Below are 13,474 nucleotides of genomic sequence, written 5' to 3' on the forward strand. Positions count from 1 at the left end.
AGTGAATGCTCCTGTGGTTTTTAAGCTTTTGATGGTGCCTTTAAAAATTTGATAACTTCTGTTAAGGTTTTGAAAACTGGGATTCTTTTTAATCCGCCTCCTCCCTTGTTTCTTCCCAGCTCCTTGTGGTCAGAATGAAACCAGAGAGGATGGGAAAATAATCCAGCTGCCTCCCTGCAAAACAGGAGCATGGATCGTTCCTGCCATCATGGCTTGCTACCTCTTGGTTGCAAACATCCTTCTGGTGAACCTCCTCATTGCCGTTTTTAAGTGAGTGTCTATTGTTTTAAAATTCAGTGATTGTAGTAAATGTTTCAGGAACTTTTGATGCTCAAGTTTGGAATTTCTAAGATGGGGTTATAGTGATAGTGTTGGTAGTGCATTTACATGGTTAACAGCTCAGATTACTTTTGCAGTCAATTAGGAGAATGTAAACTCACAAACTGGTAAAAATATAATGAATTATCTTTTGTTTTTTAGTAGTTCAGAGAGTTCTCTTCTGGTCAGAAAAAGGGATCTGACCTAGCAACCTTCCACGTGGATAACTAGATAAGATGCAGGAGACATAGGAAATACGTATCTTCCCATTTTATTGTATTTTACAACTTCCTTAGAGCCCCAAATTGCTTCGAATTTCATCAAATCAGCTGAATACACAGGAAACCGCCTGGTATTAAGTCAGACTCCTAGTCTATCTACATCAGATTTTACAGTGACGGGCATCCCTTCTCCAGAGTTGCAGGCAGAGGTCTCCCCCTCTGTACTCCAAGCCTGAGCTGCTGCTCTTCTCCCGCTAGCCATTTTTCTGGTCAAAATTGCCTCCCCAGCTGCTTTTCCTTTCCGTGGGGGATACAAAAAGCAACTGAGGGATATTCTGGTGGGCAGGAGATGGCTTCCTAGGAAAAGACTGAGCCTGCCCCCTTCCTGCACCACTCTGGTCAGTTTGGAGCTGCCTTGGGGCTACATTAAAGAAAAAGATCAGGAGCCATTTCATGGGGGGAGATGAGGACTGGTTTCTAGGCGGAAGCTAAAATCCTCACTGCTCATGTACAGTGCATGTTATGAGCCAAAGTGCCCCCCACCCGTATAGCCTGGGGGAACCCAGCCAGATGGGTGGGGTATAAATATTACTATTACTAGGCTGCTTGCATCCAGGACCAGCAACAGCATCCTTGGGCTTCTTTCAGAGCCCCACACCAGCCAAGAGCATGAACCAGTGTTGACCCCAGTTCATGACCATGAGCTGCCATTTCCCACAATGCACCAGAGTGATACACTCTATTTAAATTGCCCCTTGTTGCCTCCTGTCGCTGCTGCCTGGACCCATGGAGGGCATTTTGCTGAGGGCCCCTCAAACCTGGAAGCAGCTCAGCTTACTATGTAAACTTTGTGGACTAGGCAATAATGGACCTCTTAAGAACTGTTGCATTGCTGTTTTATGAGTGTTTTACTTGTCCCAGAATTACACTGAAGCCTAAGATTAAACTGGGTTCTTTGACTGTCTTGATGGTCTAGGAGCATTAGTGCTCTGCTCTTTCCAACACTGCTGAGCATGATGGTGGCACATGTGGGAAGAGCCCATGCCCTTTCCATGCCAGGTTTATCTCATTTTTCTGAGAGCTCTTGAGTGAGCTTCTCCTATAAGCTCCAAGCTTCCTGTGTTATTTTGGGAACATGACAGCTAGGAGTAATGTTGCTGTTGTCCTCACCAGATAATGTAAAAAAGCAGTTTAATGTGGCAAAAAGAATGTCTTTGAAGTGGGTGGCCTAACAGTTGTATTTGAGAAGCTTTATGTCTAGAACAAGTTTTTGTTTCTATTGCCTTATCATGAAATTACTTTTGTAGATGTAGCCCTAAGATTCTTTTAAAGTATGAAACTAACATTATAACATGTGAATAAAGCAAACAAGTGTTTTAAAAGGCCACTATTCTGTGGTACATCTACCAGAGAGCCATGAGTAGCTGCAGATCCCTGCTGAGTATACACTCATGTCTGGGGCTGTGTAATGTATGGAATGGCCCCTATATTGCATGTGAAATTTTAGATGGTAGTTCTGTTTATCAGAAGGCATTTTCTTCCTCTCCTTCTGCTTCAGCAACACCTTTTTTGAAGTTAAATCGATATCTAACCAAGTATGGAAGTTTCAGCGGTATCAGCTTATTATGACATTCCATGAAAGACCAGTCTTGCCCCCTCCACTCATCATCTTCAGTCACATGACTATGATATTTCAGCACATATGCTGTCGATGGCGGAAGCATGATAGCGACCCTGATGAAACGGACTATGGACTGAGTAAGTTTAATTCATCTTCTCCGTCATAGATACAATAAACATATGGAAAATATACTCAGCTCTGCTTAGTTGTCTTGATTTGGAGAGCAGTCAAGAATCATAGCAAGGGCATTAGCACTTCATTTGTTTTGGGTACTTTCGTTTGATGTACTTTCCCTTCCCATTCACTAGGAGCTGTAAAATGCCACCTTCCTTCCTTCCTGTTAGAAATTGCTCTTAATTCAGTTAGCATCACAGGGCAATTCACAATAAAATCACAAAAATACTACCCATAACCCATAGCTATTAGCTATAGATAAACCAGAAGTTTACAATTTCTGGTGTTAATAGATGCCAAAAACAACACAAAGTTTGAGCAAAGAGGTGCATCTTGAGTTGGCAACAAAAACTGATGCACTTCTAAGACCCACAGACAGGATTCCACCACCACAGAGAAGGCCCTATCTGGAGTGATTGCATGACAGGACACACCCATTGGCAGGATCACAAAAGGGCATATTCTGCAGTTAGTAGGGCTGGCAGCCATAGAAATATACAAAGTCAGGTTATCTGTCCATCTGGTTCAATAATGTATACTCTGACTTGCAGCAGCTCTCCAGGGTTTCAAAAAAGAAAATATTTTCCATCACCTGGTACCTGATCCTTTAAACTGGAGATGGCAGGCATTGAACTGGGAGCTTTTTGCATGAAAAGCATGGGATCTGCCAGTGAAGCATGGTGTCTCTCCTGATCCAAATGGTGGCTTAGTAGCAATATATAAAACAATCAAATAAAAAAGCAATAAAACTATGTAAACAAAAGCAGCAATAGGATGACAGTTCATTGAGCAAAAGTTCATATTGGCTATCTCAAATGCTCCCTGAAACAAGTCTCAATTAGTCTTGCAAGACCCAGCTGGGAGAGAGCTATGCAAGCTGCGCAATGTAGGTGCCACTGCTGAGAAGGCTGTGTCCCACACAGCAGCCTACTGCATGGAAGACCCAGAACGGTCTCCAAAGATTGCTTCAGTGCATACGTATATGGTGTTGAATAGGAGATGGTCCTTCAAATATCCTGGTGCCAGACCATTAGAGCTTTAAATGTAAAAAACAGAACTTCAGCCTATTGCATTTTAGAACTCTTGCCTGACTACTGCATTCTGGGCCCGTTACAATCTCCAAATACTTTTCAATGGCATCCCACACATTAGAGTGAGTATAATCGCCTTTGAAATGCATCAATGCAGGAGAAGGTCTTCTTCGTCACTTTGCCCTGGCTTTCAAACTCCCTACCTAAGGACTCCTCTTTGGGGACCTTTTGCCATTGCACCAAAACCTTCCTTTTTTGGCAGGAATGTGACCACCGGAGCTAGATGTTGCCAAGGCTCTTTGTGGCTCTGTCACACTAGTAGGGTAGCCAAAGGACCCTGACTAGTGGGGAAACGAGCATCACAGTCCTCAACTGCTCAGGCGTTTCTTTACACAGCTGCTTTTGTGTGTAATAATAATCAGCTGAGAGCAAGGAGAGCCAATTTGGTGCCCTTCAAATGTTGCTGGATTACAGTTTCCATCAGAGGTAATAATAATTTTATTATTTATACCCCACCCATCTGGCTGGGTATCCCCAGCCACTCTAGGTGGCTCCCAACAGAGAACTAAAAACAGAATAAAACTTCAAACATTAAAAACTTCCCTGAACAGGTGCCAACTCCTGGGGGCCAAACCCTTTTGGGGGCACCAATATTTGTTGTGGGGCACTCCCAAAGTTCAAAAAGCTTGCAAGAGACACTTGTGACATCACACACACACACACACACCATCTCCCTCACAAGATGGCGCCTCTGGTTTCCCTAGTTCCTGGTCAGAGCCGGAGCCCTACAACCTCTGGAAACTAAAAGGTTGGTTAACCCTGTACATGAGGCAACATATTCTTCCTTTTATCTCTTTCGGTTTGACAAGGACACGAGCACAAAGAGTGTACAGTGGTACCTGTGGTTACGTACTTAATTCGTTCCAGAGGTCCATTCTTAACCTGAAACTGTTCTTAACCTGAAGCACCACTTTAGCTAATGGAGCCTCCCAGTGCCACCGCCCCGCCAGAGCACAATTTCTGTTCTCATCCTGAAGCAAAGTTCTTAACCTGAAGCACTATTTCTGGGTTACCGGAGTCTGTAACCTGAAGCGTCTGTAACCTGAAGCGTATGTAACCCGAGGTACCACTGTATTAGGAATGCCAAAAAACTTAAGAAAGCCACTTTTCAGAGTCTGGCCTACCCTGAAACTGGAAGCCACCATGTCCTGCATGAAGTGTGGCACTTGAAATATGTATGGAATATGTACGGAAATATGCACCGTATGCATGTTACAAACCTGAAAATGATTGAAATGTGATTTCTTTGTGGGGGCAGGGGGCGGGGGGATATGCAATTTTAAAGCCACAAAATAGGCAGTGCCTTTCAAAACCTTGTGATGATAGCCAATTAACTTCTTTTAACTGCTGCTTTGTCATTGCCTCATATGTCTTCTACAGAGCTTTTTATAACTGATGATGAACTGAAAAAGGTTCATGATTTTGAAGAACAATGTATAGAAGAGTATTTCAGAGAGAAAGATGATAGATTCAATTCGTCCAATGATGAAAGAATCCGAGTTACCTCTGAAAGGTGAAAGATATTTCATTTTGGTTTCTTACATAGTGTATATTTTGAAATTTGTTACTTTTGAAAGGAAAAAAAACTTTAAACAAGGCTTTACTGTCAAGAAACTAGGGTAGATTTTAAAAAATTAAAAAACAGGGTTAAAAAAATTGTAAATCATATTTTTTATTCATTTCTTTTGTTAAGTTTCTCCTAAATAAGTAGATTAATAAGTATTGTAGCACATCCTGAGGCTTCCGAACATATGTATATTCATAATTTAAAGGTGTAGCTCAGCCATTAAAATTAAATATGAAATTTTAAAAAAGGAAATTTTTAACCAGTATGCAGAAATGGTAAAATTATTTATGCTTGACTGCATAAGCATCAGTCTTCTGGATTTTTTTCTTATCAGTTCACTTTTCTGAACGTTATCTCCTTACATTATAAAGATATAAAAGTTATACAGATCAGTTTGTTGTAAAATAATGCAACATTTTGAGTCAGACGTGTCAACTCGTGCTAAACATTGCAGGGGCCCAACGACAAGTGTTCAATGTGCAACGTATACACGACCTCACATCCTGTTTCGGGAGGAACCAGGGGCGGAGCCAAATGCAGTGGCCTTTGGCTCCTCCTCTTTCACCATCGGCCCTTGCTCTCCTCTTCCCACTGGTGGGATTGTTCTCCCCAGTCATTAGGAAGAGAGTTCCTGGTTCCCAAAGAACCAACCACGTCCTCCTAAGCTTTGTTTTGCCCTGGACCCAGCTGGCTGCTTCAGTTCTAAGGGCACAGAATGCAGGTCCATCATACTTAGTTTTCCCCCTTAAGGCTTTTAAAGGCCACCCAAGAGCTGGCTCTCCTTCTGCAGAGCTTGGGGTTTGATTTTGGCTGCCAGCAATGTTTCTGTATCTGACTGGGAGGGGCAGGAGGTCTGTCCTGAGAAATGCAGGGTCCTTGCGGGTGGGAGAGCGACCACTTTCCCAATTCCAGTTTGGGACAACAAAACACAAATCCAGAAGGCACACACCCTGGGGGATATCTGGATAAGCAGACATGAGAGGGTTGTTTGTTTGGTGGTTTTTTGCAAAGCACCAAATTCCTCTTTCTCTCCCCCCCCCCACCCATATCAAATATTTTACTTTGAAATCATTTTTATTTGATTTTACAAATGCAAATTAATTACAATGTCAAATAAATATCCATAAAAAGAGATTACTTTGAATCTTGGGAATTCCCCCATCCCCTCCAGGGGTCCTATTGTCAACATTTCCAGCTGCGTATTACTTCATAGTCTATGTTTTGCATTTATCCATATTGTCCATAATATTTGTTACATTACAAGTGGGATTAAAATCCTGCTAATGTTGTCATCTGCTTACAGTGGTCTCCTAAATAAATTGTAAACTTTCCCCATTCTTTCTTCAATTTCTTGTCTTCTTGGTCCCTGAGCTTTCTGGTCAGCTTTGCCACTTCAGCGTAGTCTAGCAGCTTAGCTTGCCATTCCTCTCTGGTAGGGACTCTTTCTTCTTTCCATCTCTGGGCCAGTAGCATCCGTGCTGCTGTTCTCGCATACATAAAAAGTCTTTTCTGGTCCTTTGGGATGTTGGTACCTATAACTCCTAATAGAAAAGCTGCTAGGTTGTTTTTTTACAAAGGTTATTTTAAACATTTTTTCAGTTCATTATATATCATCTCCCAGAAAGCCTTTATTACCTTACATGACCACCACATATGATAAAAGGTACCTTCTTTTTCTTTACATTTCCAGCAGGTATTTGTACTTGTTTTATACATTTTTGCTAGTTTACCACTGGTACATCATTTCCATATAGTTTTCTTTCAGCATACAACATGCCATGAATTTCAAATCCGTTTTCCATAACCTTTCCCAATCTGAAATCTGAATATTATACCCCAAATCCCTTGCCCAGTGTATCATTACCAACTTGACCTGTTCATCTTTTGTATGCCATTCCAAGAAGAGTGTATACATTTTCGACAGTGATTTAATATTGTTTTCTAACAGATCTTTTTGAAATCTTGAAATCTCATAACTAAAACCTTTCTTTTTATCTGTTTTGAAAATATCATTTAGTTGGTTGAACTGTAACCAATCCGTTAATAAATCCCTTATCTCTTCAAAATCTTTCAATGTTAGCACCATCATTCCCACTCTGTTAAACTGGATGAAAGAAACCTGAAGTTTAGTAAATCATACTAACCTATTTGTTCAGTCTGAAATTAACTATGCTTTCCTCTCTCTTCCTTTTTTACTTTTCTTTTGTAGGGTAGAGAATATGGCCATGCGATTAGAAGAAGTGAATGAACGAGAGCATTGCATGAAGGCTTCACTTCAGACTGTAGACATCCGGCTTGCTCAACTGGAAGACATGATAGGGCGAATGGCTACAGCCTTAGATAAGCTTACTGGCCTAGACAGAGGGGAGGCCACTAAGATACGGTCTCGAACATCCTCTGACTGTACTGACACAGCCTACATTGTCCGACAGAGCAGCTTCAACAGCCAGGAGGGAAACACATACAAACTTCAAGAAAGCATTGATCCCACGGGGGAGGAGTCCATGTCACCAACCTCTCCAACAGTCATTCCCCGCTTGCGAAGTCACTCCTTCTATGCAGTGAACATGAAGGACAAGTGCGGGTTGGAGAAATTTGAAAGCATTTTCAAAGAAAGGTCCCTCAGCCTCCACCGTGCCAGTAGTTCTCACTCTGTCTCAAAAGAGCAAAAAATCCCTTCTTTAGTGCCTACAAGCACTCTGTCAATTGCCCCGGACTCCAGACGGCCTTCCTCTTGCATAGATATTTATGTCTCAGCCATGGATGAGCTGCAGTCTGTCATAGAACCCCTTGACAGTTCAATGAACATCCTTGGGACTGGAGATCCAGCTCTCCAAGCTCAGATAGCTTCCAGTGTTGTCTCCAGTAGTGCTTATGTCAGCAGTACTCCGGGTGATAGAATTTCTGGCAGGAGTATTGATTATGAAGACCAATCGATGGAAACAAGAGTGTTTTCTTCAGACTATTCACAAATTGCAGATTGCTCAAACCCCTGGGAATCAGATCCTCCCATGTACCATACTTTGGAGAGGTCTAAAAGCAGCCGATACCTGGCTACAACCCCATTTATTTTAGAGGAAGCACCAATAGTAAAATCTCACAGTTTCATGTTCTCTCCTTCTCGGAGCTATTTCAGCAGCCTTGGAGTGCCAGTCAAAACAGCAGAGTACACAAGCATTACAGACTGCATTGATACAAGGTGTGTCAGTGCTCCTCAAACCATTGCAGAAAGGTCGAGCTTTCCTGGAGTTCATGGAGACAAAATTGATGACTTAGGATGCTGCCACCCAGAGAGGGAAGCAGAACTAAGTCACCCAAGCTCTGACAATGAGGATACCGAAACCAAAGACAAAAAAGCAGTTCCCTTGTCATCTCAAGATAGCAATACATCTAGAACATTGTCCAACAATATCCCTCTTCCAAAAATAGAGAGGGCCAACAGTTACTCTGCAGATGAGTCCAACTTGTTGTATGCACACACAAAGAAAAGCTACTCCATCAGTGATAAACTTGACAGGCAGCGCAATGCAACGAGCCTCCGAAGTACATTCCAGAGAAGCAAGTCATCCAGACCAGAGAACAGGTCGGACACCTTATCAATGAGAAGACTCTCTAGAACAGGTGCCTTCCATAGCTTTGAGAGCAAGCATAGTTAGAGATAATATGTGCATCATAACAAGAAGAACTGTCTGAGACTTGTCTGCTCTCCAGTTTTTTCATTAGCAGAATGAAGTAACTTCAGACCATTATATGTCAGCAACAGCTGGCATCTGCCAACAGTGAAGTTAGCACTTTCATAACGTCAATGTCAAGCACTGAGGTTCTGTATCTTGACCTAGTTGGCATTTGCACTTAATGGGAGGGGGAGGGGGGAAGGAAAAATTATAGAGACATTTTTAAAAATAAATAAATGGGTGAACAGTTTAAGAAATCTGCCTTTCAAAATAGGGATATATTGGTTTGAAAGAGAAACAAAATAACATGCATACAAAGAGGGTGTTTTGACTATGCTGGTTTCCACCTCAGTACCATCGCTGTGACAGCTAGTGAGGGCATCTTTGTATTACTCTACAGAAACTGAAAACAAAGTAGCCGTCAACTTTCCCCAGATTTCTCACATCCCTATACTTCTGCCTGATCATTGTAAAAAGAAGTTAGCTAACACGCTCACCGTTCACCTCTATCCTTTTTGTATTAACTTGCAGTGGCACAAATGTCTATATTTTCAAGAAGGGAAGAAAAGACATGCCTTTTGTATAGCAGCCTGAGGGAGAGGGAAGAATTTATGTATAGTCACATGAATTCCTGTTTTAAATGGGATTTTTAGCACTGTTGAGCAAGCTCAGGAGGAATGTAATTAAGTGGAATAGTAAATATTTATTTTTTTAAGCACGGGTACCAGTTTAGAAAGTATTTCACAGGACTTTGTTAAAATGTCATAGTGAGAAGGTAGTAAAAAAGAAGAACTGCCATCCTGTTCTCATTGTTCTGTGCACCATGCCCATCTCATTCACTATTTTCAAACTATTTTCATTCATTGTCACTGCCATATTCTTCTACCAGTTCCTCCATTTAGCTGCCATTATTTCATTTTAAGGCATGGTTATAACTGAACATTTTGGTGTTTATAGTATTGTATGTGTATCGTGTGGTCTGAACTTGGGTGAGCACAGAACAGCTGGAGATGTTGAATGATGTTCTGTGACAAAACAAATCCTTTTTAGAAGTTAGTTGAAGCACCAAAGTGAAATTAACATTTCTGGTAACTGCAAAAGCCATTCCTTTAAGTATGCTTCCGTTGTCTAGAAAGGCAAGATAGCGAAACAATAATACCCTGCCCTGGTATGCAAGAGCCACCTCCCCCTCTGTCTCCCTCAGGCCCACCCTCCAACCATGTTTGCAATAGCCCTCTGGGGCTGCAAGGATTAAATGTGGTTCGTGCGAGGCAAGGGGCTAATACAGCAAAAAGAGCACAGTACCATTCAGAAGAAGAAAACCTTAATTGTGAAATGATTTTGGAGAAATAGTTTAATCCTTACTTAGCAATATGCCAGGGCTGCTACCCGCTCTGTAAATGTGCCATTCTCTTTTGTTTCTGACAACATATATGTGAGGGGTGTTTTTTTAAAAAAAATAATTTTTATTAACAGGCCAATCAAATCACATTATTTCCAGATCACATTAGTTCCAAATTATACAGCCAGATTTTAAAATTTTGTTGGGGGTACCCATACATCAAGCTCCGAACGGGGGTCCAAGCATCACTTATATTGCTGCTTTAATTAAACAGTTCTATCCAGTTCTATCCAGATAGTCTCTTTATTACTTTCTTCATCTTCTTGTTGTTATCATATATTCCTTTCTTTGCGATCTCTGATAATCTTCACAAGCGGTTGGAAACAGACATCCTCTGTGTGGGTTTTACACTCTCCAAAGATCATATCACTTAGGGACAGCCATTCCACACTTCCATAAAAAATTTATCTTCGGTCTGTCCTTTAATTTTCTCAGGCTTGCCAAGTATATCAGGAGGGCTCTGTCAGGTTAAGATCACATTCCAATCATCATTCACATTCCGATGATCCTGATCCTCCTCCCCCCGTCTTTCTTAGACAAGCCTGTCTTAGCAAGACGCCATTTAAAGCTGCGTCATAAAATTTTCCTCCGTTGTTTACCAGTCATCTCTTTAATCTATAATCCACTCCACACAGTTCTTGAATTCCTGCTTGTGATTAATAAAATGCAATGATCTTCTTTCTGGGGTGGAGGGTTATTAATATTCACATAAGGCAAAGAAAAGCAAAGTTTTTTCCTCCACCCGCTTCTGTTTCACTCCAAACATACCAGTCTCTTAATGGTGGTTCATCACTTGATTTATTTGTCCCATCCGTCGCTCCAGTCACAGAGATCCATTAATCAGCAGTCTTATCTCCCGAACTTTGCTTGATGTATGTGCTTTAGCTTCTTTCCAATTACATGTTTCCGATTATATTTTCGAGCTAAAGCGAACCAGCACACGCTGATTGGAGACAGCGTCAGGAAGAGCCGACCTCATTGAGGGCTTGTGCCAAGTGACCGGCACCCCCTTCTTTCGAATCCGGGGGTGCATTATGGACACCGCTGGCAAGGCAGTCCCCCCCATCTCCTTGGGGGGGTGGGAAGGCTGCATACTTCCCATAGCAGCCTCTTAATTACCTCATGTGGGTCGGAGAGATGTTATTGTTGGCCATCTTCCAATGCGCCACCTGGTGGCCCCCCATATATGTGAGGTTTTGAAGGAGATTTTGAAAATTATTCTGAGCTCCAATGGCCAGTGACCACATTAATTGGACAATTTTAGCCACCCCAGCCTAACTGTTTATAAGGACTTATCTGGAGAACAAAGCACCTTATAGAACCACACCTCTGAAGATCTGCATTGCTCTAATCTAGTTCCTCTGACACTACTAGCATGTGGTCGTGAAGAGGGAAGCATTATGAGCAGCAGCATTCACGCAACAGAGTTGCATGCTGGTTTAAATGACAAGATGCAGTGCAACTTCCTCATTTCCTTGGGTTCCAGCCAAAGGTCTCTACCCCTTATTAATCCATTGTTTACCCCTTCTTTTTAAAGTGTGTGTTGTTCTGTAACAAGAAATCATCACAGAATTTCTGACTTGAATGCATAGCAAATGTCACTTCAGATGTGCTGATTGGATGAAGCAATTTTCTTTGGCAGTCTATTTCAAATGTCCAACTTTACCTCTGTCTTTGTGACTAACTTCACATTATACGGACTCTGATGCCTCTTGGTATGCGTGTGTTTTAGAAAAGTAGCTTTGGGAAAGGACAGTTAAAAGTGCCCATCCACTCTTTTCCCAATGCAGATTTCCCCCAATGCAGCTTCCCGTCCCTGCCTGAGGGGATTTCAGATAGGTGTTTGCTGATGCCAGTTAGTGTGTGTGTGTGTGTGTGTGTGTGTGTGTGTGTGTAAATCATGCATTTGTCTGTACATCTAGGATTTGTGGCAAGGAATTGTTGCCTTTTCAACTTGCAATGCTACTTTCTAAGGCTACTTTCATATTTACCACAGTTCTTCCAGGCTAAGCAGCCAGAGACTAGTCACTAGAACCTAATCTGTGATGTGCTGCTGAACAGTTTTGGATCCCGTTCCCACTGAGAGTATTTGGATGCTTCTTCAGTTGTCAAATTGGATCTATTTTGAGTTGGTCAGAATAGAGTAGCACTCTGTCTTGATTCTGCTTAAGGCCTAGACTGTCCTGGATCGCGGAATTATGATATAAACGCATTACATTCCCCCCACCTGTCCACTCTGCAGAACAGTTCAGTTTAACCTGAGCTGAAGCTACCTCTATAAAACAACTCTTCAAATGCTTTCTTGAAAACCACTTGCCCATTTTTCTGTTTTTCTTCAGTGACACTTTTCTATCCCATATTAAGCATATCTAGGTGGCATCATAAATGCCACCATCTTACCACTGTCATCATGGTGTAAATTTCTTTGACTAAAATAACGAGTGTGACCCTTTCCAGTCCATATACTAATGTGGGAAAGGTCAGACCTCAGCTGATCGCTGGAATTTCTATGACAAAAACTGGCAATCAGCAGTGGTACTTTAAAGGCTACACCAGGATTCTCACCGAATTCTGAAATACAAAAATATGGACCACATTTTTTCTTAATGGCCAGCATGCGCAAAAATTGTAGGTTTTGTTAACAAAATACATGTGAACCATCTTTATGTGCTCTTTTCAAAAGCTAGTGTGAGTTTTTACATGAATGTGACAACAAAAATGAATTCTGTTTTAAGTGGCCTTAAAAGTATTTCTGTTCACAAGGACAAGAAAGCAGGCACCCACCAGATAATTTGAATTCCTTTCTAGGAATCAGTCAAATTTAAAAGTGTCTCCCTTTTTGCATACAGTATCACTACATTTATCAGTTTTACAAGTCTTAGGGACAAAATTGCAATCTTTGTGTCACTTGTGAAAACACATTTTAACTCTACAAGCCTACATGCCCACTATGATCAGCAAGAGTGCCAGTGAACACTCTGTCATTTCACCCCATAGCTTCTTTGTTAGACTCCTGAATTAAGAGATTCCTGGACCAGAGTCTGTGTGAAAATTATCCTATAGCACTTTATTAAACAAGAACTTGAACTCCAGGGATCTGGAACTAGGAATCTTTGGCTATGTTCATATCTATGCTAACAAACTGCAGCACTTCACTCAAGCAGTAATTCAGCAGTAAAATTCTCACTTACAGTATATATTGCCTATGTTGCCAATTTCATAGGGGTAGCGTATTTGCAGAGAGCAAAGGTGGAGCTTTTCTTTTTTTCAAAAAGATGTCTTTCTGTAGATGGGCACACAAAATATGCATTGAAACAGGCAGTGTGATTACAAAATATAGTTTTCCTGGAATTGTTTCCATTATCTCTAAACTGATACCCCTTCTGAGGTCCACTGTGAATGGCTC

The 13,474-nt window shown here is 41.5% G+C and overlaps 1 protein-coding gene across 4 annotated transcripts in view; it reads left to right on the forward strand.

Moving 5' to 3' along the window:
* Nucleotides 1-9,246, forward strand: part of LOC128423062 (transient receptor potential cation channel subfamily M member 3) — a 365,948-nt gene extending 356,702 nt beyond the window's left edge. For all 4 annotated transcript variants that reach the window (XM_053407777.1, XM_053407778.1, XM_053407779.1 and 1 more), the window contains 4 exons: nucleotides 120-270; nucleotides 2,098-2,297; nucleotides 4,806-4,938; nucleotides 7,202-9,246. In XM_053407777.1, the coding sequence (XP_053263752.1) occupies nucleotides 120-270; nucleotides 2,098-2,297; nucleotides 4,806-4,938; nucleotides 7,202-8,648 (1,931 nt within the window). In that variant the 3' untranslated portion in view covers nucleotides 8,649-9,246. The remainder of the gene's footprint in view (nucleotides 1-119; nucleotides 271-2,097; nucleotides 2,298-4,805; nucleotides 4,939-7,201) is intronic.
* Nucleotides 9,247-13,474: the final 4,228 nt, after the last annotated feature.

This window comes from Podarcis raffonei, chromosome 11 (assembly GCF_027172205.1).
Source record: "Podarcis raffonei isolate rPodRaf1 chromosome 11, rPodRaf1.pri, whole genome shotgun sequence".
Lineage (NCBI taxonomy): Eukaryota > Metazoa > Chordata > Lepidosauria > Squamata > Lacertidae > Podarcis > Podarcis raffonei.